A 24,950-nucleotide genomic window follows, 5' to 3' on the forward strand; every position below is an offset into this window, starting at 1 on the left:
ACTGCACGGCCTATTTCTCGCTTAAAATGTTTTCAGAAACACGTTTCGGTGAACTATTTTCGTAAAAAACGAGATCGTATTCTCGACGAGCCGCCATGACAGTCTGTTGAAATTCTCCAGAAGCCAAACCCACGTCACGCGTTCGTCCAATCAGCTGCCGGTCAGGGGCGTGGAGCATCAACCATGGATGTATGACGTGTGAACATGTTGCCTTGGTCCCTCCCCCTCACGGATCTGCATGTGTGAAGATGGGTGTAACCACAGTGGACAGGGCAGCAGCTGATTGGTCCTGCTCAGTGAGGATTAGCAAATGAACAGGAAGAAAAGGACACAGTTATGATTTAAATCAGAGCACACACCACACAGTCACTGACACGAGGTGAAATGGCACAGCGAAGAGTTAAGCTGGAACGAGAAACCTTCTCTTGTTCGATCTGTCTGGATCTACTGAAGGATCCGGTGACTATTTCCTGTGGACACAGCTACTGCATGAACTGTATTAAACGCAACTGGGATGGAAGGAGAATCCACAGATGCCCTGAGTGCAGCCAGACCTTCACACCGAGGCCTGTCCTGATGAAAAGCACCATGTTAGCAGATTTAGTGGAGCAACTGAAGAAGGCTGGGCTCCAAGCTGCTCCTGCTGATCACTGCTATGCTGGACCTGAAGATGTGGCCTGTGATGTCTGCACTGGGAGAAAACTGAAAGCCCTCAAGTTCTGTCTCATCTGCCGGGCCTCTTTCTGTGAGTTACACCTTCAGCCTCATTATGACTCCCCTGGGTTTAAAAAACACAAGCTGGTGGAGAAGAAGCTCAAGGAGAACATCTGCTCTCTTCACGATGAGGTGATGAAGATATTCTGCCGTACTGATAAGCAGTGTATCTGTTATCTCTGCTCTGTGGATGAACATAAAGGCCACGACACAGTCTCAGCTGCAGCAGAAAGGACTGAGAGGCAGAAAGAGCTCGAGGTGAGTCAACAAAACATCCAGCAGAGAATCCAGGACAGAGAGAAAGATGAGAAGTTTCTTCAGCAGGAGGTGGAGGCTATCAATCGCTCTGCTGATAAAGTAGTGGAGGACAGTGGGAAGATCTTCACTGAGTTGATCCTTTGTATGACAAAAAAACGCTCTGATGTGGAGCAGAAGGTCAGATCGCAGCAGAAAACTGAAGTGAGTCGAGTCAAAGAGCTTCAGGAGAAGCTGGAGCAGGAGATCACTGAGCTGAAGAGGAAAGACGCTGAGCTGAAGAAGATCTCAGTCACAGAGGATCACAACCAGTTTCTACACAACTACTCCTCACTGTCACCACTCAGTGAATCTACAGACTCACCCATCATCAATATCCGTCCTCTGCGCTACTATGAGCATATGACGGCCGCTGTGTCAGAAATCAGAGATAAACTACAGGAGCTTTTGAGAATGAAAAGGACAAACATCTCACTGACAGGGAATACAGTGTTTGGTTTACTATCAAATTCACAACCAGAGCCCAAGACCAGAGCTGACTTCTTAAAATATTCTCGTGAAATCACACTGGATCCAAACACAGCACACGGAGGTTTGTTATTAACTGCAGGGAACAGAAAAGCAACAGTTTTGGAAGAAGTACAGCCTCGTTCTCATCACCAAGACAGATTCAGTGAATGGATTCAGGTCCTGAGTAGGGAGAGTCTGACTGGACGTTGCTACTGGGAGGTGGAGAAGAAACTGTATGAAGTTGATGTAGCAGTTGCATACGAGAATAACAGACGAGCAGGGCACTCGGGTGACGTTGCATTTGGACACAATGACAAATCTTGGGCATTAAAATGCAACAAAAAAGGTTATAAATTTTTTTACAACAATGTACACACCACCGTCTCAGGTCCTCTGTCCTCTAAAATAGGAGTGTACCTGGATCACAGTGCAGGTACTCTGTCATTCTACAGCGTCTCTGAAACCATGACTCTCCTCCACAGAGTCCAGGCCATATTCACTCAGCCGCTCTATGCTGGACTTAGTTTTTTTTCCACTACTGGAGACACTGCTGAGTTGTGTAAACTCAAGTAAACAGAATTCATTTAAAGGCGCTGACGTTGCTTCGGTGTGTTCTGATGCACTTTTTTGACCAACTCGGGGAGACTGATCAGACCGACAGCCTTTTCTGCCGACGGTCGACCGTCGAGTTGATGTGTCAGAGCCTTACGGTTTGAATTCCGTTTGTTAACTCCTAAATCAGTTTGTCTCCATATTTGTTGCTCAGAGCTGATTGTTGTGGCAATTCTCACTGCACAGAGATCAGCTATCAATCAAACATGGGTGGTACTTTGACATTTTCTAAATAGTTGTATTTTGTTTGCATTACCCATGGGGTGCTTGAACAAACTGAAGGTTGACATTATGAATAAACAAACATCAACAAAGTATTTTCTTCTTGTCTTTATTCCAGGGTATCATACAAAGACCATATGGAAAATATGAAACTGTTCTGAGAGTATAACTGAGGCAGTTTTCCTCCTAACAAAGTACAGTGTTCATGTTTAGAGCAGAAGAGCATTTGTCAGTCAGTAACAACTGTTACCAGGCTTTATGGTAGGATCATGGGTAGTCCCTCCTCTTTCCGGTAGATTATCATGCAACCTTATTTCGGGAAAAAATATGTTTAGTTGTGATCAGCAAGAGACGAATAACAATTTTTTTTATTTTGTATTGTAAAATGTACAAAGTACAACAGTGGTTTCCAACCTTTTAGGTCTAAAGTACCCCACAGTCCTGTCAGATGAACACATGACGTAGCCCTTCATTCATTTCCAATGTATGTTCTAAATGTACAACACTGGTTATGCAATACTTTTTCAACCGTTTATCCATTACTTTTAGCTAACTAAAGTAATTAGTGTAGCCATTATTTTTACCTAACTATTTCAACTGTTTAGCTATTATTTTTAGCTACTTCCACTGTTTATCCATTACTTTTAGCAAACTATTTTAACTGTTTAGCTATTATTTTTAGCTAACTAGTTCAACTGTTTAGCCATTACTTTTAGCTAACTATTTCAACTGTTTAGCTATTATTTTTAGCTAACTACTTACACTGTTTATCCATTACTTTTAGCAAACTATTTCAACTGTATAGCCATTACTTTTAGCTAACTATTTCAACTGTTTAGCTATTGTTTTTAGCTAACTACTTACACTGTTTATCCATTACTTTTAGCTAACCTAAGTAATAAGTGTAGCCATTATCTTAAGCGAACTATTTCAACTATTTAGCCACTACTTTTAGCTAACTACTTCAACTGTTTAGCCATACTTTTAGCTATTTATTTCTACCATTTGTTCATTACTTTTAGCTAACTACGTGTTTAAACTTAAGTGCGCGCCTCCCAACTAGTTTTCATACACTCTTACATAACTGCAGCAGATAGTGTTCGGTGTTAGATCTGATTTATTCTTTTAATCAAATCAGTATTTCTGTTTATTTTTTGGACAAACATCACATGTCCTAATTTTATGTCATATGAAATAGGTTTCCCTTTGCTCATCATTATATAACCTATTGTTCTTTGTCAAACATAACCACTGGTTTAGGCTTTAATAATCTGATATATGATTTTTTTTAAAGGTTACTTGAAGCACCTTCGAAGTAATTTTAAGGCATTTGAGTAACCAGTTTGATATTTGAGTAACCTCACCCCATGTAAAAGGTTTCCTAAAGCATCTCAATTATATTTTTAAGATCTTTGGGTACCGTATTAGATATTCAAGGCACTTTGGGTTTATGTTGTGTCGGTTAATCACTTTACGAAGGACTCCTTTCGCCTTGTTATCCCTTTGTCATTTAATTTCATACATTGTTATTTGAAAAATGTTGACTATAGCTTGTCTTCTCCTATGAGGTGTTTCTTCTTCAATAAAAGATAGAGCTTAAAGAACCCTGTAAAGCTGAAATCATTCGTAGATTAATCAGTTTGATAGTGGAAATTAAATAGGTTAATCGTTTTACAAGTGAAAATGCCAAAAAGGCATCTGTTACGCAGATTTTCTTTGACCATGTCTCCAGTTACGCGTGAACCCTGGAAATGGTTGATCAGCACAGTGATTCAGGTGGAGGGTGAGACTGTCTAGTCTTGAACAGCCTGTTAACGTCCCTCTCTGGGATGGAGAGAGTCGTCGGTGTCAGGACTGTCCTATTGTCTTTTGAAACGATTCAGGGTGTTGGCCATACACAAGACGTTAAGTTTGCAGGAGGTGATTTGTCTCAGACCCTTTCAGACAGAACATTTAGAAACCTTCTCATCTGTCCCTGAACAATGCAACAAGTATCCCCCAAACACTCAGACCTGTTTCTGCCTACTGCAACGAGCACCTACTAACAAAGCCCAGAAAAAAGGGTCAGTTAAATTACTTTTTTCAACACTGACATAATAAGCTCAAAATCAGGTTTGATGACTGCATTGAATGCTGTGTTGGGAGTAACGCGTTACAAAACAGACAACTTCCGTGTAGCCTACTTCAAAATAAAAGCACTTCCTGTGACGGTTCGCAGTAAAACTAAATTACTGTTAAATAAGGTTGTGTAGGCTACCTTTTCACAAATCAGCTGTAAATCAAGTACTGTAAATAATGTTAATAGTGAGTTTTAATCACACTATAATTGAACATTTCCTTTAGAGTGTTTTAACCTAAACAACATGAATTTCTTAATGAAGTGCTATAAACAAACATTTTACAACAATGCCGTACTTTTAATTGAGTATTTTCATTTTCTCCTACTTGCCTATTATACGTTTTACTTATCTATTTTGTATAGCTTTAGTTACTTTGCATATTTATATTAATTATACAAAATATGAATAATCTATGATGTATTAAAGTGGATAAAGACGAGACTTTATTGATCCGGTGGTGAAATTCACAAGCTAGCTGCCAAATCAAACTTCCCCTGTTATTTTGGTGAAAGTAACTCAAAAGTAATGCAAAAGTAGTGTAACGCATTACAATTCAGAGACAGTAATATTGTAATATAACTAATTACTCTCAAATGACAGTAACTAGTAATCTATAATGTATTACATTTTGGAAGTAACTTGCCCAACACTGATTGAATGTATGCTGCTTGCACATTGATGCAACAGTATTATAGTTTATTATAGTCTATTTATCAGTCACAGGGGCCAAATGTCTGCAGAATTAATACCCCGTATCTTTTATTTACTCCTTATTTCTTTCATCTGTAAAGCACTTTGTCAGAACAGTTAAAAGTTCTGTTTCAATAAAATAAGTTACCCTGCTGGTATCAAACAGACACAGTGTTTGTCTTGATGTGAAGAAGCTGTCCTTCCAGAGAGAATATAAAAACTGTCCTGATAATGGGGTTGCTTATGTTTGCAGTGTTGTGACCTAAAATTGATCGACATGACTCCACATGCAAATGAATTATTTTATCTTTGTTCTAATCTTTACTTTAGTTGAAAAACACAGTGGAACTTGCACTGCCCCTTTAAGAGCAACCCCCTCCTGCTTGAAAGCATGAAAGCTTGGCAACTCCTCCCTCTTCTTCCTGCTCTCAAACACAGGCAGCTCCACTTTGAGCACAGGTTGCCTTGTTCCCTCCAACTCGCTGATCTGCAAGTGTGAACGAACAACAGACTTACATTTTTGTTCAGAGAAACTCTCACACAGTCATGCCAGGAGGTGAAATGGCGCAGAAACGAATCAAGCTGGATTGGGAAGCCTTCTCTTGTTCGTTCTGTCTGGATCTGCTGAAGGATCCGGTGACTACTCCCTGTGGACACAGCTACTGCATGGACTGTATTAAAGCTCACTGGGATGGAGAGGATGAGAAGAAAATCTACAGCTGTCCTCAGTGCAGGGAGACTTTCCCACCGAGGCCTGTCCTACTGAAAAACACAGTGTTAACAGATTTAGTGGAGCAACTAAAGAAGAATGGACTCCAAGCTGCTCCTGCTGATCACTGCTATGCTGGACCTGAAGATGTGGCCTGTGATGTCTGCACTGGGAGAAAACTGAAAGCACTCAAGTCCTGTCTGGTGTGTCTGGTCTCTTACTGTGATCAACACCTTCAGCCTCATTATAACTCCTCTGCATTTGAAAAACACAAGCTGGTGGAGCCCTCCAAGAATCTCCAGGAGAACATCTGCTCTCGTCATGATGAGGTAATGAAGATTTTCTGCCGTACTGATCAGCAGTGTATCTGTTATCTCTGCTTAATGGATGAACATAAAGGCCACGACACAGTCTCAGCTGCAGCAGAAAGGACTGAGAGGCAGAAAGAGCTTGAGGGGAGTCAACAAAACATCCAGCAGAGAATCCAGGACAGAGAGAAAGATGTGAAGCTGCTTCAACAGGAGGTGGAGGCTATCAATCGCTCTGCTGATAAAGCAGTGGAAGATAGTGGGAAGATCTTCACTGAGCTGATCCGTCTCATGGAGAAAATAAGCGCTGATGTGAAACAGCAGGTCAGATCGCAGCAGAAAACTGAAGTGAGTCGAGTCAAAGAGCTTCAGGAGAAGCTGGAGCAGGAGATCACTGAGCTGAAGAGGAAAGACGCTGAGATGAAGAAGATCTCAGACACAGAGGTTCACACCCAGTTTCTAAACAACTACTCCTCACTGTCACCACTCAGTGAATCTACAGACTCACCCAGCATCAATATCCGTCCTCTGCGCTACTTTGAGGATGTGACAGCGGCTGTGTCAGAAGCCAGAGATAAACTACATGAGGTTCTAAGAGAGACATGGGCAAACACCTCACTGACTGTGATTGAAGTGGATGTTTTATTGTCAAATCCACAACGAGAGCCCAAGACCAGAGCTGGCTTCTTAAAATATACACGTGAAATTACACTGGATCCAAACACAGCTCACACACAGCTGTTATTATCTGAGGGGAACAAGAAAGCAACATTAACGAGAGACCAACAGTCTTATCCTAGTCACGCAGACAGATTCTCTGTACAATTTCAGGTCCTGAGTAGAGAGCATCTGACTGGACCTTGTTACTGGGAGGTGGAGTGGAGAGGGAATGGAGTTCATGTAGCGGTCGCATACAAGGATATCTGTGGAGTGGGGAGCTTGAATGAATTTGGACAAAATAAAATATCCTGGGTTTTAAAATGTGACAGAAAGCGTTACCACTTTTGGTACAACAAAGTTTACACTCCCGTCCCAGGTCCTGTGTCCTCCAGAGTAGGAGTGTACCTGGATCACAGTGCAGGTACTCTGTCCTTCTACAGCGTCTCTGACGTCATGACTCTCCTCCACAGAGTCCAGACCACGTTCACTCAGCCGCTCCATGTTGGACTACAGCTTTATTATCGTTTTGGAGACACAGCTGAGTTCTGTAAACTCAAATAGACAGAAGTCATTCAAAGGTTAATTTCTGTGTTTTAACTCTGAAACTTATTTTGTCTCCATGTTTGTTGCTGAGAGCTGATTGTGGTGGCATTTCTTTACTGCACAGAGATCAGCTGCCAATCGGACATTATGGGATGTACTTTGACATCTTCTCATTAGTTGTTGTATAAATGTTTGAGTTTCTTTAGGTGGCGGTACGTCCTGTGTCTGTTTAGCCATGGAGGCTATCACTGATGCTCATGATGATGTTAGTTGATCTGAACTAAAAATGTTAACTTCTCTGTGCTCTAAATGTTTGATGAATGTTTGTATCGATGCATTTGTAGGTTGTTGTTTCTCTTCCACTGCATGAGTCTAAAGAGAGAAAGCACCAGACCTTCTTTATCATAGATATTTTATTCTCTTTGTGTACATTTTAAAGAAATCTGTAATCACATTTGCATTTATTTTTATAGAACTGTATTCATTCTGATAATAATCAATGAGTGAGATGAGATTCAAACAAGGTGATTGTGTGGATGAAGTTAATCTGTTAACACTGAACAGACGTTACTGATGGGATGTGTGAACAAACTGAAGGTTGACATGATGAATAAACTAACATGAACAAAGTATTTTCTTCTTGTCTTTATTCCAGAGTATCATACAAAGATGGAGAAAATGTGAAACTGATATGAGAGTAGAACTGAGGTAGTTTTCCTCCTCACAAAGGACAGTGTTCATGTTTAGAGTTTATCTCAGGGTGCTTTTTAAAACCAATATTTTCTTTGTGCACTGAGTCAATGAAGAGGATTTAAAGGTTAAAAAACCTGTTAAAATCGGCTAAATTATTTTGGACAAGTGTGGGTGTGAAGACGTTTTGTTGTGTCTTGACACACATGAACCAGATATTGTTTAGATGATTCTTTACATGTGATGTGAATAATATTTGTAAAGTGGAAAGTCTTCCCACCCATGTTTCCCACGTGCCCTGAATGCAACATCAGTATTATAGGGTGGGACTCCCGTAAACAGACTGACACAGTGTGATATTACATCTGTTTAAATGTCCATTTGAATGTTATTTGAAGTTTTTGGATGTGTCTTCCTGCAGTGAACATCACAGCAGGTTAAAAATGTGAAAACTGATGCTCAACACCAGAGGGCGCCTTCATCCTGCTAACCAGATATGTAGTGGAGGTTGAAGCATATTAGTTTAGACTATACTCTGCCCTTATAATAAATACAGTCATCTCCAGTGTTTGACATTTTACAATACTGTTGTGGTTTATTCTTTACTGATTGTAGCTTCTGCCTCAGTTACTAAAGTTCAGGATCACTACAGTGTGTTTGTTTTTATGCTAATGCTTTTGTGTGAATAAACACTAATTCATAAAACGTCACTGTCGTGATGAGAACGTAACTGCTAAATGTGGTTCACTGTGACAAAACTCAAAAGGGTATGTATTAAAATGTAATTGCTCCAGATTCATCTAGTCATTACAGTTTTCAACGTAATAGCAGAGTGAGTAATGTTCTGGTGCATTCATGTCCTGTGGGATTCCCAGTTGCAACGAATAACCGACTACGTTTACTAGTTTGTTTGCATCCAACAGTGAAGTACAGTAATCATTTAAACTGTTTATCAAATTGTGTTTTTAGGAGAACAGAAAAGAAAATTCTGAAACCTATGCAGGCGTCTCTGAACCCTCTGATTCTAAGAAGAGATTACCTCCGAAAAGCTGAAGTGAGAAGAGTTTTTAAATTATAAATGAGCTCTATTGTATACAAGTATTGAACACACAGTATCTCTCTCAAACCGCTCCTCTTCCTGGAAGAAATCATAGCTTGGTAACCCCTCCCTCCTCTTCCTCCTCTCAAACACAGCAAGTTCCACTCTGTCCATACATGTTGTTGTTCCCTCCCCTTCAGATCTACAGTTGTAAGATGGGAGTAACCAACATGTGGTGAAGTGCAGGAGCTGACAGGCCCTATTCAATGCAGAAACACATGCTGTTTAGATCACAGCTCAAACTACTTTTAATTCTCAGGAAGTGAAACTCAGACAGGCGATGTCACTGAGAGGAGAAATGGCGCAGAAAGGAGTTCAACTGGACCGGGAAACTTTCTCTTGTTCAATCTGTCTGGATCTACTGAAGGATCCGGTGAGTATTCCCTGTGGACACAGCTACTGTATGGACTGTATTAAAGAGTTCTGGGATGAGAAGAAAATCTACAGCTGTCCCCAGTGCAGGGAAACTTTCATACCGAGGCCTTTCCTGCTGAAAAACACCATGTTAGCAGATTTAGTGGAGCAACTAAAAAAGGCTGGACTCCTCAGTCTGAGGCATGAAGCCTCTCCTGCTGATCACTGCTATGCTGGACCTGAAGATGTGGCCTGTGATGTCTGCACTGGGAGAAAACTGAAAGCCCTAAAGTCCTGTCTGGTGTGTCTGGTCTCTTACTGCGAGAAACACCTTCAGCCTCATTATGAATTACCTATATTTGAGAAACACAAGCTGGTGGAGCCGTCCAAGAATCTCCAGGAGAACATCTGCTCTCATCATGATGAGGTGATGAAGATATTCTGTTGTACTGATCAGCAGCTTATCTGTTACCTCTGCTCTGTAGATGAACATAAAGGCCACGACACAGTCTCAGCTGCAGCAGAAAGGACTGAGAGGCAGAAAGAGCTCCAGGGGAGTCGACAAAACATCCAGCAGAGAATCCAGGACAGAGAGAAAGATGTGAAGCTGCTTAAACAAGAGGTGGAGGCTATCAATCACTCTGCTGATAAAGTAGTGGAGGACAGTGAGAAGATCTTCACTGAGCTGATTTGTGTCATGGAAAAAAGACGCTCTGATGTGAAACAGCAGGTCAGATTCCAGCAGGAAACTGAAGTGAGTCGAGTCAAAGAGCTTCAGGAGAAGCTGGAGCAGGAGATCACTGAGCTGAAGAGGAAAGACGCTGAGATGAAGAAGATCTCAGACACAGAGGATCACAACCAGTTTCTACACAACTACTCCTCACTGTCACCACTCAGTGAATCTACAGACTCACCCAGCATCAATATCCGTCCTCTGCGCTACTTTGAGGATGTGACAGCCGCCGTGTCAGAGGTCAGAGATAAACTACAGGACTTTCTAAATGAGAAATTGACAAACATTTCACTGACTGTGACTGAAGCGGATGTTTTATTGTCAAATCCACAACCAGAGCCCAAGACCAGAGCTGACTTCCTTAAATATTCACGTGAAATAACACTGGATCCAAACACAGCACACACACAGCTGTTATTATCTGAGGGGAACAGAAAAGGAACATTAATTTCACATCCACAGTCTTTTTCTAGTCACCCAGACAGATTCACTAAAGAGTTTCAGGTCCTGAGTAGAGAGAGTCTGACTGGACGTTGTTACTGGGAGGTGGAGTGGAGAGGTGAAGTAATTTATGTAGCAGTGGCATACAAGAATGTCACCAGAGCAGGCAGCTCGAATGCATGTAGATTTGGACTCAATGACAAATCTTGGGCGATAAGATGTGACAATAATAGTTTTAAACTTCTGTACAAGAATGTCCGAACTCTTGTCCCAGGTCCTGTGTCCTCCAGAGTAGGAGTGTACCTGGATCACAGTGCAGGTATTCTGTCCTTCTACAGCGTCTCTGACACCATGACTCTCCTCCACAGAGTCCAGACCACATTCACTCAGCCTCTCTACGCTGGACTTAGTTTTTTTACCACTACTAAAGACGCTGCTGAGTTCTGTAAACTCAAATAGAAAGAAGTAATTTAAGGGTTAAATTCTGTGTTTTAACTCTTAAACGTATTTTGTTGCTGAGAGATGATTGTGGTGGAATTTCTTTACTGCACAGAGATCAGCTGCCAATCAAACATTATGGGATGTACTTTGACATCTTCATATTAGTTGTTGTATAAATGTTTGAGTTTCTTTAGGTGGTGCTTTGGCAGACCAAATGTTATTGTTGTTATATGGTTTTATAGAACTGTATTCATTCTGATAATAATCAATGAGTGAGATGAGATTCAAACAAGGTGATTGTGTGGATGAAGTTAATCTGTTAACACTGAACAGACGTTACTGATGGGATGTGTGAACAAACTGAAGGTTTACATGATGAATAAACTAACATGAACAAAGTATTTTCTTCTTGTCTTTATTCCAGAGTATCATACAAAGATGGAGAAAATGTGAAACTGATATGAGAGTAGAACTGAGGTAGTTTTCCTCCTCACAAAGGACAGTGTTCATGTTTAGAGTTTATCTCAGGGTGCTTTTTAAAACCAATATTTTCTTTGTGCACTGAGTCAATGAAGAGGATTTAAAGGTTAAAAAACCTGTTAAAATCGGCTAAATTATTTTGGACAAGTGTGGGTGTGAAGACGTTTTGTTGTGTCTTGACACACATGAACCAGATATTGTTTAGATGATTCTTTACATGTGATGTGAGTAATATTTGTAAAGTGAAAACTCTTCCCACCCATGTTTCCCACATGCCCTGAATGCAACATCAGTATTATAGGGTGGGACTCCCGTAAACAGACTGACACAGTGTGATATTACATCTGTTTAAATGTCCATTTGAATGTTATTTGAAGTTTTTGGACATGTCTTCCTGCAGTGAACATCACAGCAGGTTAAAAATGGGAAAACTGATGCTCAACACCAGAGGGCGCCTTCATCCTGCTAACCAGATATGTAGTGGAGGTTGAAGCACATCTTAGTTTAGACTATACTCTGCCCTTATAATAAATACAGTCATCTCCAGTGTTTGACATTTTACAATACTGTTGTGGTTTATTCTTTACTGATTGTAGCTTCTGCCTCAGTTACTAAAGTTCAGGATCACTACAGTGTGTTTGTTTTTATGCTAATGCTTTTGTGTGAATAAACACTAATTCATAAAACGTCACTGTCGTGATGAGAACGTAACTGCTAAATGTGGTTCACTGTGACAAAACTCAAAAGGGTATGTATTAAAATGTAATTGCTCCAGATTCATCTAGTCATTACAGTTTTCAACGTAATAGCAGAGTGAGTAATGTTCTGGTGCATTCATGTCCTGTGGGATTCCCAGTTGCAACGAATAACCGACTACGTTTACTAGTTTGTTTGCATCCAACAGTGAAGTACAGTAATCATTAAAACTGTTTATCAAATTGTGTTTTTAGGAGAACAGAAAAGAAAATTCTGAAACCTATGCAGGCGTCTCTGAACCCTCTGATTCTAAGAAGAGATTACCTCCGAAAAGCTGAAGTGAGAAGAGTTTTTAAATTATAAATGAGCTCTATTGTATACAAGTATTGAACACACAGTATCTCTCTCAAACCGCTCCTCTTCCTGGAAGAAATCATAGCTTGGTAACCCCTCCCTCCTCTTCCTCCTCTCAAACACAGCAAGTTCCACTCTGTCCATACATGTTGTTGTTCCCTCCCCTTCAGATCTACAGTTGTAAGATGGGAGTAACCAACATGTGGTGAAGTGCAGGAGCTGACAGGCCCTATTCAATGCAGAAACACATGCTGTTTAGATCACAGCTCAAACTACTTTTAATTCTCAGGAAGTGAAACTCAGACAGGCGATGTCACTGAGAGGAGAAATGGCGCAGAAAGGAGTTCAACTGGACCGGGAAACTTTCTCTTGTTCAATCTGTCTGGATCTACTGAAGGATCCGGTGAGTATTCCCTGTGGACACAGCTACTGTATGGACTGTATTAAAGAGTTCTGGGATGAGAAGAAAATCTACAGCTGTCCCCAGTGCAGGGAAACTTTCATACCGAGGCCTTTCCTGCTGAAAAACACCATGTTAGCAGATTTAGTGGAGCAACTAAAAAAGGCTGGACTCCTCAGTCTGAGGCATGAAGCCTCTCCTGCTGATCACTGCTATGCTGGACCTGAAGATGTGGCCTGTGATGTCTGCACTGGGAGAAAACTGAAAGCCCTAAAGTCCTGTCTGGTGTGTCTGGTCTCTTACTGCGAGAAACACCTTCAGCCTCATTATGAATTACCTATATTTGAGAAACACAAGCTGGTGGAGCCGTCCAAGAATCTCCAGGAGAACATCTGCTCTCATCATGATGAGGTGATGAAGATATTCTGTTGTACTGATCAGCAGCTTATCTGTTACCTCTGCTCTGTAGATGAACATAAAGGCCACGACACAGTCTCAGCTGCAGCAGAAAGGACTGAGAGGCAGAAAGAGCTCCAGGGGAGTCGACAAAACATCCAGCAGAGAATCCAGGACAGAGAGAAAGATGTGAAGCTGCTTAAACAAGAGGTGGAGGCTATCAATCACTCTGCTGATAAAGTAGTGGAGGACAGTGAGAAGATCTTCACTGAGCTGATTTGTGTCATGGAAAAAAGACGCTCTGATGTGAAACAGCAGGTCAGATTCCAGCAGGAAACTGAAGTGAGTCGAGTCAAAGAGCTTCAGGAGAAGCTGGAGCAGGAGATCACTGAGCTGAAGAGGAAAGACGCTGAGATGAAGAAGATCTCAGACACAGAGGATCACAACCAGTTTCTACACAACTACTCCTCACTGTCACCACTCAGTGAATCTACAGACTCACCCAGCATCAATATCCGTCCTCTGCGCTACTTTGAGGATGTGACAGCCGCCGTGTCAGAGGTCAGAGATAAACTACAGGACTTTCTAAATGAGAAATTGACAAACATTTCACTGACTGTGACTGAAGCGGATGTTTTATTGTCAAATCCACAACCAGAGCCCAAGACCAGAGCTGACTTCCTTAAATATTCACGTGAAATAACACTGGATCCAAACACAGCACACACACAGCTGTTATTATCTGAGGGGAACAGAAAAGGAACATTAATTTCACATCCACAGTCTTTTTCTAGTCACCCAGACAGATTCACTAAAGAGTTTCAGGTCCTGAGTAGAGAGAGTCTGACTGGACGTTGTTACTGGGAGGTGGAGTGGAGAGGTGAAGTAATTTATGTAGCAGTGGCATACAAGAATGTCACCAGAGCAGGCAGCTCGAATGCATGTAGATTTGGACTCAATGACAAATCTTGGGCGATAAGATGTGACAATAATAGTTTTAAACTTCTGTACAAGAATGTCCGAACTCTTGTCCCAGGTCCTGTGTCCTCCAGAGTAGGAGTGTACCTGGATCACAGTGCAGGTATTCTGTCCTTCTACAGCGTCTCTGACACCATGACTCTCCTCCACAGAGTCCAGACCACATTCACTCAGCCTCTCTACGCTGGACTTAGTTTTTTTACCACTACTAAAGACGCTGCTGAGTTCTGTAAACTCAAATAGAAAGAAGTAATTTAAGGGTTAAATTCTGTGTTTTAACTCTTAAACGTATTTTGTTGCTGAGAGATGATTGTGGTGGAATTTCTTTACTGCACAGAGATCAGCTGCCAATCAAACATTATGGGATGTACTTTGACATCTTCATATTAGTTGTTGTATAAATGTTTGAGTTTCTTTAGGTGGTGCTTTGGCAGACCAAATGTTATTGTTGTTATATGGTTTTATAGAACTGTATTCATTCTGATAATAATCAATGAGTGAGATGAGATTCAAACAAGGTGATTGTGTGGATGAAGTTAATCTGTTAACACTGAACAGACGTTACTGATGGGATGTGTGAACAAACTGAAGGTTTACATGATGAATAAACTAACATGAACAAAGTATTTTCTTCTTGTCTTTATTCCAGAGTATCATACAAAGATGGAGAAAATGTGAAACTGATATGAGAGTAGAACTGAGGTAGTTTTCCTCCTCACAAAGGACAGTGTTCATGTTTAGAGTTTATCTCAGGGTGCTTTTTAAAACCAATATTTTCTTTGTGCACTGAGTCAATGAAGACGATTTAAAGGTTAAAAAACCTGTTAAAATCGGCTAAATTATTTTGGACAAGTGTGGGTGTGAAGACGTTTTGTTGTGTCTTGACACACATGAACCAGATATTGTTTAGATGATTCTTTACATGTGATGTGAGTAATATTTGTAAAGTGAAAACTCTTCCCACCCATGTTTCCCACATGCCCTGAATGCAACATCAGTATTATAGGGTGGGACTCCCGTAAACAGACTGACACAGTGTGATATTACATCTGTTTAAATGTCCATTTGAATGTTATTTGAAGTTTTTGGACATGTCTTCCTGCAGTGAACATCACAGCAGGTTAAAAATGGGAAAACTGATGCTCAACACCAGAGGGCGCCTTCATCCTGCTAACCAGATATGTAGTGGAGGTTGAAGCACATCTTAGTTTAGACTATACTCTGCCCTTATAATAAATACAGTCATCTCCAGTGTTTGACATTTTACAATACTGTTGTGGTTTATTCTTTACTGATTGTAGCTTCTGCCTCAGTTACTAAAGTTCAGGATCACTACAGTGTGTTTGTTTTTATGCTAATGCTTTTGTGTGAATAAACACTAATTCATAAAACGTCACTGTCGTGATGAGAACATAACTGCTAAATGTGGTTCACTGTGACAAAACTCAAAAGGGTATGTATTAAAATGTAATTGCTCCAGATTCATCTAGTCATTACAGTTTTCAACGTAATAGCAGAGTGAGTAATGTTCTGGTGCATTCATGTCCTGTGGGATTCCCAGTTGCAACGAATAACCGACTACGTTTACTAGTTTGTTTGCATCCAACAGTGAAGTACAGTAATCATTAAAACTGTTTATCAAATTGTGTTTTTAGGAGAACAGAAAAGAAAATTCTGAAACCTATGCAGGCGTCTCTGAACCCTCTGATTCTAAGAAGAGATTACCTCCGAAAAGCTGCACACAGCAAGTTCCACTCTGTCCATACATGTTGTTGTTCCCTCCCCTTCAGATCTACAGTTGTAAGATAGGAGTAACCAACATGTGGTGAAGTGCAGGAGCTGACAGGCCCCATTCACTGCAGAAACACACACTCTTTAGATCACAGCTCAAACTACTTTCAATTCCCAGGAAGTGAAACTTAGACAGGCGTTGTCACTGAGAGGAGAAATGGCGCAGAAAGGAATTCAACTGGACCAGGAAACTTTCTCTTGTTCGATCTGTCTGGATCTACTGAAGGATCCGGTGACTATTCCCTGTGGACACAGCTACTGTATGGACTGTATTAAAACCCACTGGGATGGAGAGGATGAAAAGAAAATCTACAGCTGTCCTCAGTGCAGAGAGACTTTCACACCGAGGCCTGTCCTGCTGAAAAACACCATGTTAGCAGATTTAGTGGAGGAGCTAAAGAAGACTGGACTCCAAGCTGCTCCTGCTGATCACTGCTATGCTGGACCTGAAGATGTGGCCTGTGATGTCTGCACTGGGAGAAAACTGAAAGCACTCAAGTCCTGTCTGGTGTGTCTGGTCTCTTACTGTGATCAACACCTTCAGCCTCATTATGAATTACCTATATTTGAGAAACACAAGCTGGTGGAGCCCTCCAAGAATCTCCACGAGAACATCTGCTCTCATCATAATGAGGTAATGAAGATTTTCTGCAGTACTGATCAGCAGTGTATCTGTTATCTCTGCTTAATGGATGAACATAAAGGCCACGACACAGTCTCAGCTGCAGCAGAAAGGACTGAGAGGCAGAAAGAGCTCGAGGAGAATCAACAAAACATCCAGCAGAGAATCCAGGACAGAGAGAAAGATGTGAAGCTGCTTAAACAGGAGGTGGAGGCTATCAATCGCTCTGCTGATAAAGCAGTGGAGGACAGTGAGAAGATCTTCACTGAGCTGATCCGTCTCATGGAGAAAAGACGGTTTTATGTGGAGCAGAAGGTCAGATCGCAGCAGAAAACTGAAGTGAGTCGAGTCAAAGAGCTTCAGGAGAAGCTGGAGCAGGAGATCACTGAGCTGAAGAGGAAAGACGCTGAGATGAAGAAGATCTCAGACACAGAGGATCACAACCAGTTTCTACACAACTACTCCTCACTGTCACCACTCAGTGAATCTACAGACTCACCCAGCATCAATATCCGTCCTCTGAGCTACTTTGAGGACGTGACAGCGGCTGTGTCAAAAGCCAGAGATACAATACAGGAGACTCTGAGTGAGATATGGACAAACATCTCACTGACTGTGACTGAAGTGGATGTTTTACTGTCACAACCAGAGCCCAAGACCAGAGATGACTTCTTAAAATATTTGTGTGAAATCATACTGGATCCAAACACAGCACACCAAGAGCTGTTATTATCTGAGGGGAACACGAAAGCTACATCAGTAAAACAACTACAGCGTTATCCTAGTCACCCAGACAGATTCACTAGGTCTAAACAGGTCCTGAGTAGAGAGAGTCTGCCTGGACGTTGTTACTGGGAGGTTGAGTGGGATGGGAAAGGAATTGATGTAGCAGTTGCATATAAGGATATCAGCAGAACAGGGAGCTCGGATGAATGTGGATTTGGACGGAATGACAAATCATGGGCGATAAAATGTGACTGTAACTGGATTAGGTTTTGGCACAACAACGTTGAATATTCCATCTCAGGTTTATATCCCTGGAAAGCAGGAGTGTACCTGGATCACAGTGCAGGTATTCTGTCCTTCTACAGCTTCTTCACTGACAGGATGACTCTCCTCCACAGAGTCCAGACCACATTCACTCAGCCTCTCTATGCTGGACTTGGTACTTTCTGGTATGGAACCAGTGTTGAGATTAAACTCTTAAATTCTTTGCTTTAACTCCTAAACTTATTTTGTCTCCATGTTTGTTGCTGAGAGATGATTGTGGTGGTATGTCTTCACTGCATAGAGATCAGCTGTCAATCAAACATTATGGGATGTACTTTGACATCTTCATATTAGTTGTTGTATAAATGTTTGAGTTTCTTTAGGTGGTGCTCCGTCCTGTGTCTGTTTAGCCATGGAGGCTATCACTGATGCTCATGATGATGTTAGTTGATCTGAACTAAAAATGTTAACTTCTCTGTGCTCTAAATGTTTGAGGAATATTTGTACTAATGCATTTGTAGGTTGTTGTTTCTCTTCCACTGTATGGGTGTTAAGAGAGAAAGCACTTATATTCAGTAAGGAGATGATTCATTATTGTCTTTTACAAAGCTGAGAATCAAACAAAGTGATTTGTGAAGGTTGACATGATGAATAAACTAACATGAACAAAGTATTTTCTTCTTGTCTTTATTCCAGAGTATCATACAAAGATGGAGAAAATGTGAAACTGATATGAGAGTAGAACTGAGGTAGTTTTCCTCCTCACAAAGGACAGTGTTCATGTTTAGAGTTTATCTCAGGGTGCTTTTTAAAACCAATATTTTCTTTGTGCACTGAGTCAATGAAGAGGATTTAAAGGTTAAAAAACTGTTAAAATGTGGGTGTGAAGACGTTTTGTTGTGTCTTGACACACATAAAACAGATATTGTTTAGATGATTCTTTACATGTGATGTGTATAATATTTGTAAAGTGGAAACTCTTCCCACCCATGTTTCCCACGTGGCCTGAATGCAACATCAGTATTACAGGGTAAACAATCTGACACAGTGTGATATTACATCTGTTTAACCCTTGTGTTGTCTTCCCTTCAACCTTGAAAAAAACACTTTTTTTTTTCTGACATTTGTGACGCCTTTTTTTCACAATTTGTTTTTGCTTTTTCCAACGTTTTACATTTTTTTTTAATTTTTCTTCTACACATTTTCAGCGCTTATTTCTACGTCCAATATTTTCTGATATAAAACAAAAATTTAAAACGGGCCAATGTGACCCGAAGTCAACAGGTTAAATAGCTTCCAATCTCACATTCCCAAATACTATTTACAACCTAAGAGCTGAAACTCTTCTCTTCTATGTTTCCCATGTGACCTGAATGCAGCATCAGTGTTACAGAGTGTGACTCATATGAAAAAGCTGACACGGTGTGATATTACATCTATTTAAATGTCTCTTTACTGATTTTTTTTATGTTTTTTGGACATGTCTTCCTGCAGTGAACATCACAGCAGGTTAAAAATGTGAAAACTGATGCACAACACCAGGATGTAGTGGAGGTTAAAGCACCACGACTGTCTACAGTTTTAGTTTAGTCTGTACTCTGCCCTTATTATAAAGACAGTAATCTCCAGTGTTTGACATTTGACAGATAGTGTAGGCTGCTTGTTTATTCTTCACTTATTTTAGCTTCTGCCTCCAGTTGCTAAAGTTCAGGTTCACTACAGTGTGTTTCTTTTAACGTTGATGCCTTTACCAGTATACCTTCAAAACTTCACTCATATAAACTGAAGAGAACAGCACTGCTAAGGTTGGTTCTCTGTGACCATACTGAAAGGATATAACGCTGTAAATGTTCCATGTCTCCAACTTAACAGCAGAGGGAAATGATGTGGTGCATTCATGTCCTGTGAGATTCAGAGTTGCGACAAGTAACTGACTACATTCATTAGTTTGAATGCATCCAACATGTTAAATACGGTAATCATTAAAAATGTTAACCAAACTGTGTTTTAGGAGAACAGAAGAAATAATTCTGAAAAGCAGTCTACAAACCCTCTGGTTCTAAGAAGAGCTTACATGCTAAAAGCTAAAAGTGAGCAGAGTTTTTAAATGAGAAATGAGCTATGTAAACAAGTGTCGAACACAGTATCTCTTTCACACGGCTCATCTTCATGGAATGAATCCTAGCTTGATATCCCCTCCCTCCTCTTCCTGCTCTCAAGCACAGTGAGCTCCACTCTGTCCATATTTCCTTGTTCCCTCCCCTTCAGATCTACAGTTGTAAGATGGGAGTAACCAACATGTGGTGAAGTGCAGGAGCTTAGAGGCCCCATTCACTGCAGGAACACACGCTGTTAAGATCACAGCTCAAACTACTTTCAATTCCCAGGAAGTGAGACTCAGACAGGCGTTGTCACTGAGAGGAGAAATGGCGCAGCAAGGAGTTCAGCTGGACCGGGAAACTTTCTCTTGTTCAATCTGTCTGGATCTACTGAAGGATCCGGTGACTACTTCTTGTGGACACAGCTACTGTATGGACTGTATTAAAGCTCACTGGGATGGAGAGGATGAGAAGAAAATCCACAGCTGTCCTCAGTGTAGAGAGACTTTCACACCGAGGCCTGTCCTGCTGAAAAACACTATGTTATCAGATTTAGTGGAGCAACTGAAGAAGACTGGACTCCAAGCTTCTCCTGCTGATCACTGCTATGCTGGACCTGAAGATGTGGCCTGTGATGTCTGCACTGGGAGAAAACTGAAAGCACTTAAATCCTGTCTGGTGTGTCTGGTCTCTTACTGCAAGAAACACCTTCAGCCTCATTATGAATTACCTATATTTGAGAAACACAAGCTGGTGGAGCCGTCCAAGAATCTCCAGGAGAACATCTGCTCTCATCATGATGAGGTGATGAAGATTTTCTGCCGTACTGATCAGCAGTGTATCTGTTCTCTCTGCTTAATGGATGAACATAAAGGCCACGACACAGTCTTAGCTGCAGCAGAATTTACTAAGAGGCAGAAAGAGCTCGAGGGGAATCAACAAAACATCCAGCAGAGAATCCAGGACAGAGAGAAAGATGTGAAGCTGCTTAAACAGGAGGTGGAGGCTATCAATCGCTCTGCTGATAAAGTAGTGGAGGACAGTGAGAAGATCTTCACTGAGCTGATCCGTCTCATGGAGAAAAGACGCTCTGATGTGGAGCAGAAGGTCAGATTCCAGCAGAAAACTGAAGTGAGGCGAGCCAAAGAGCTTCAGGAGAAGCTGGAGCAGGAGATCACTGAGCTGAAGAGGAAAGACGCTGAGCTGAAGAAGATCTCAGTCACAGAGGATCACAAGCAGTTTCTACACAACTACTCCTCACTGTCACTACTCAGTGAATCTACAGACTCACCCAGCATCAATATCCGTCCTCTGAGCTACTTTGAGGACGTGACAGCGGCTGTGTCAGAAGCCAGAGATAAACTACAGGAGCTTCTGAGTGAGAAATGGACAAACATCTCACTGGCTGTGACTGAAGTGGATGTGTTACTGTCACAACGAGAGCCCAAGACCAGAGCTGACTTCCTAAAATATTCACGTGAAATCACACTGGATCCAAACACAGCACACACACAGCTGTTATTATCTGAGGGGAACAGAAAAGGAACATTAATGTCCCATCCACAGTCTTATTCTAGTCACCCAGACAGATTCACTAACGAGTTTCAGGTCCTGAGTAGAGAGAGTCTGACTGGACGTTGTTACTGGGAGGTGGAGTGGAGAGGTGAAGTCATTTATGTAGCAGTCTCATACAAAAATATCAGCAGAGTACGTAGCCCAATTATATGTAGATTTGGATGGAATGACAAATCTTGGGCATTAAGATGTGACAAAAACAGTTATAAATTTTTGTACAACCACATCCAAACTCTTGTCCCAGGTCCTGTGTCCTCCAGAGTAGGAGTGTACCTGGATCACAGTGCAGGTACTCTGTCCTTCTACAGCGTCTCTGACACCATGACTCTCCTCCACAGAGTCCAGACCACATTCACTCAGCCGCTCTACGCTGGACTGTTGCTTTACTCTTCTTCTTTTGGAGACACGGCTGAGTTCTGTAAACTCAAATAGACAGAAGTCATTAAAGGGTAAGATTCTGTTTTAACTCTTTTACCTATTTTGTCTCCATGTTTGTTGCTGAGAGCTGATTGTTGTGGCATTTCTTTACTGCACAGAGATCAGCTGCCAATCAGACATTATGGGATGTACTTTGACATCTTCTCATTAGTTGTTGTTGTAAATGTTTGAGCTCCTTCCTGTGTCTGTTTAGCCATGGAGGCTATCACTGATGCTCATGATGATGTTAGTTGATCTGAACTAAAAATGTTAACTTCTCTGAGCTCTAAATGTTTGATGAATATTTGTATCGATGCATTTGTAGGTTGTTGTTTCTCTTCCACTGCATGAGTCTGAAGAGAGAAAGCACCAGACCTTCTTTATCATAGATATTTTATTCTCTTTGTGTACATTTTAAAGAAATATGTAATCACATTTGCATATTTTTTAGTTTGGCAGACCAAATGTTATTGTTGTTATATGGTATTATAGAACTGTATTCATTCTGATAATAATCAATGAGTGAGATGAGAATCAAACAAGGTGATTGTGTGGATGAAGTTAATCTGTTAACATTGAACAGATGTTACTGATGGGATGTGTGAACAAACTGAAGGTTGACATGATGAATAAACAAACATCAACAAAGTATTTTCTTCTTGTCTTTATTCCAGAGTATCATACAAAGATGGAGAAAATGTGAAACTGATATGAGAGTAGAACTGAGGTAGTTTTCCCCTCGAAACACCACAAAGTACAGTGTTTAGAGTTTTTTTTTTTTTCTATCTCAAGGTGCTTTTAAAACCAATATTTTCACAGTTAAAATAGTCAAAATTATGTTGGACAAGTGTGGGTGTGAAGACGTTTTGTTGTGTCTTGACACACATGAACCAGATATTGTTTAGACCAGGGGTCACCAACACGGGGCCCGCGGGCCCCAGGTAGCCCCCAAGGACCACATGAGGAGCCCTCAGGCCTGTTCTAAAAATGAAAATTGAATATTGATATTATCTGTTTCCCACCTTGTTAAGTCATTGTTGATAATTATTGATAATGAGAAATCATTAACGTGATCAGTGTCTTCACATAGATGACTATCATTAATCATTAATAATCATATATAACTAAAGGCAAACTGAGCAAATTTGTTATTTCGGAAGAGTATATCAAACTGGTAGCCCTTCGTATGACTCAGTACCCATGAAGTAGCTCTCAGTTTCTAAAAGGTTGGTGACCCCTGGTTTAGATGATTCTTTACATGTGATGTGAATAATATTTGTAAAGTGGAAAGTCTTCCCACCCATGTTTCCCACGTGCCCTGAATGCAACATCAGTATTACAGGGTGGGACTCCTGTAAACAGACTGACATAGTGTGATATTACATCTGTTTAAATGTCTCTTTACTGATGTTGTTGGAAGTTTGGACATGTCTTCCTGCAGTGAAACATCACAAAATGTGAAAACTGATGCACAACACCAGAGGGCGCCTTCATCCTGCTAACCAGATATGTAGTGGAGGTTGAAGCACCTCAGCTCACTTTGTCTGCATGTTGTAGTGAACCACATGTTTTTAGGCCGATAGAAACCTTTTATAATAAACATACTTTGTGTCACACATCACGGTAAATGTTGTCAAACCACTAAAAGTGCAGAAACATTCCCTGTGTGGCATTTTCTGAAATATATGTCAAATTCTAATCCCAAAAAGAACTAACACATAAATGTAGTGGAACAAAAATAACAATATTTTTCTCAAAAATGTTCTGGAGTAGAAGTAGCAGAGTATATCAATACTCAAGTAAAGTACAAGTACCAGTTCAGACTTGACTTCAGCGTAAAGTTTTGTGTTAATCGGACTAATTATTGCCAACATATACACTTCCTGTATTGATTGCAACATACAGGAAGTTGTTCCTCCATAACGTGTGCATTTTTGGGTTTATCAACATTCTTTTGATAACTTTTGATCATGATGGTCCACAGATATTGCATGCAAAATGTCATGCAGATCGGACTCGCGGTCTAGGAGGAGTCCGAAAAAGTAGGTTTTCCATTCAGTATATCAACATTTTTCCTAATTATTGAAATAAAATAAAAACAGCGCAATGTAGTGACTGATCCGACAATCCTGTAAAGCTGAAATGATTCGTAGATTAATCAGATAGTTTGTAGGCTGAAATTAAATTGCCAACTATACAGAACAAAATTATAAACGCAACACTTTTGTTTTTGCCCCCCATTTTTCATGAGCTGAACTCAAAGATCTAAGACTTCTTCTATGTACACAAAGGGCCTATTTCTCTCAAATATTGTTCACAAATCTGTCTAAATCTGTGTTAGTGAGCACTTCTCCTTTGCCGAGAAAATCCATCCACCTCACAGGTGTGGCATATCAAGATGCTGATTAGACAGCATGGTTATTGCAGAGGTGTGCCTTAGGATGGCCACAATAAAAGGCCACTCTAAAATGTGCAGTTTTACTGTATTGGGGTGGTCCCAAAAACCAGTCAGTATCTGGTGTTAGGGTTCAAGTATAAATGCCAAAAAGCATCTGTTTTCAGCTCCTCCAGTGTGAATCATGCAGGGTTTCTATGCCCATGTCTCCAGTTAGATGGGAACATTGGATATGGCTGATCAGCACAGTGATTTAGGGTGGAGGGCGAGACGGAGTCCGGCTGCTCCGCGGCGGTTCTTCTGTCTCTTGAACAGAGACAGAAGACTGTCTGTTAACGTCCCTCTCTGGGATGGAGAGAGTCGTCGGTGTCAGGACTGTCCCATTGTCTTTCAAAACGATTCAGGGCGTTGGCCATGCACAAGTCGTTAGTGTAGTAGTATCTCTTTCACACGGCTCATCTTCATGGAATGAATCCTAGCTTGATATCCCCTCCCTCCTCTTCCTGCTCTCAAGCACAGTGAGCTCCACTCTGTCCATATTTCCTTGTTCCCTCCCCTCTGAAAACACACACTCTGAAAACTAACAAACCAAACTAAAATGAAATCCAAAAGTCAAAACAACTGAAAATTCTAAACTTTTATAACCTTGGTGCAGA

At 41.0% G+C, this 24,950-nt stretch overlaps 6 protein-coding genes across 7 annotated transcripts; all 6 read left to right on the forward strand.

The window, feature by feature from the left end:
• The first annotated feature begins 346 nt into the window (after positions 1-346).
• On the forward strand, positions 347-2,408 carry LOC116043980 (tripartite motif-containing protein 16-like). The gene has a single exon (XM_031291035.2). It carries the CDS (start codon positions 385-387, stop codon positions 2,050-2,052), a length of 1,668 nt encoding a protein of 555 aa, XP_031146895.1. The 5' UTR covers positions 347-384; the 3' UTR covers positions 2,053-2,408.
• Positions 2,409-5,654: 3,246 nt separating this feature from the next.
• On the forward strand, positions 5,655-22,199 carry LOC116043974 (tripartite motif-containing protein 16-like). Its single transcript, XM_031291031.2, has 2 exons — positions 5,655-7,555; positions 22,093-22,199. The coding sequence occupies exon 1, from the start codon at positions 5,670-5,672 to the stop codon at positions 7,359-7,361; it is 1,692 nt and encodes a 563-aa protein (XP_031146891.1). The 5' UTR covers positions 5,655-5,669; the 3' UTR covers positions 7,362-7,555; positions 22,093-22,199.
• On the forward strand, positions 9,003-11,502 carry LOC118492922 (tripartite motif-containing protein 16-like). The gene has a single exon (XM_036004917.1). The coding sequence runs from the start codon at positions 9,413-9,415 to the stop codon at positions 11,117-11,119; it is 1,707 nt and encodes a 568-aa protein (XP_035860810.1). The 5' UTR covers positions 9,003-9,412; the 3' UTR covers positions 11,120-11,502.
• Positions 12,120-22,181, forward strand: LOC116043972 (tripartite motif-containing protein 16-like). 2 transcript variants are annotated; one of them, XM_031291028.2, is made up of 3 exons: positions 12,120-14,824; positions 14,924-14,929; positions 22,093-22,181. In XM_031291028.2, exon 1 carries the CDS (start codon positions 12,942-12,944, stop codon positions 14,646-14,648), a length of 1,707 nt encoding a protein of 568 aa, XP_031146888.1. In that variant the 5' UTR covers positions 12,120-12,941; the 3' UTR covers positions 14,649-14,824; positions 14,924-14,929; positions 22,093-22,181. The 2 variants fall into 2 exon arrangements, with proteins under 2 accessions (XP_031146888.1, XP_031146889.1); XM_031291029.2 differs by lacking the exon at positions 14,924-14,929 and adding an exon at positions 19,424-19,426 and having other exon boundaries at positions 12,120-14,827; positions 22,093-22,146.
• Positions 16,180-18,382, forward strand: LOC116043976 (tripartite motif-containing protein 16-like). The gene has a single exon (XM_031291033.2). The coding sequence runs from the start codon at positions 16,354-16,356 to the stop codon at positions 18,037-18,039; it is 1,686 nt and encodes a 561-aa protein (XP_031146893.1). The 5' UTR covers positions 16,180-16,353; the 3' UTR covers positions 18,040-18,382.
• Positions 20,054-22,086, forward strand: LOC116043977 (tripartite motif-containing protein 16-like). Its single transcript, XM_031291034.2, has one exon. It carries the CDS (start codon positions 20,235-20,237, stop codon positions 21,912-21,914), a length of 1,680 nt encoding a protein of 559 aa, XP_031146894.1. The 5' UTR covers positions 20,054-20,234; the 3' UTR covers positions 21,915-22,086.
• Positions 22,200-24,950: the final 2,751 nt, after the last annotated feature.

This window comes from Sander lucioperca, chromosome 9 (genome assembly GCF_008315115.2).
Source record: "Sander lucioperca isolate FBNREF2018 chromosome 9, SLUC_FBN_1.2, whole genome shotgun sequence".
Classification (NCBI taxonomy): Eukaryota; Metazoa; Chordata; class Actinopteri; order Perciformes; family Percidae; genus Sander; species Sander lucioperca.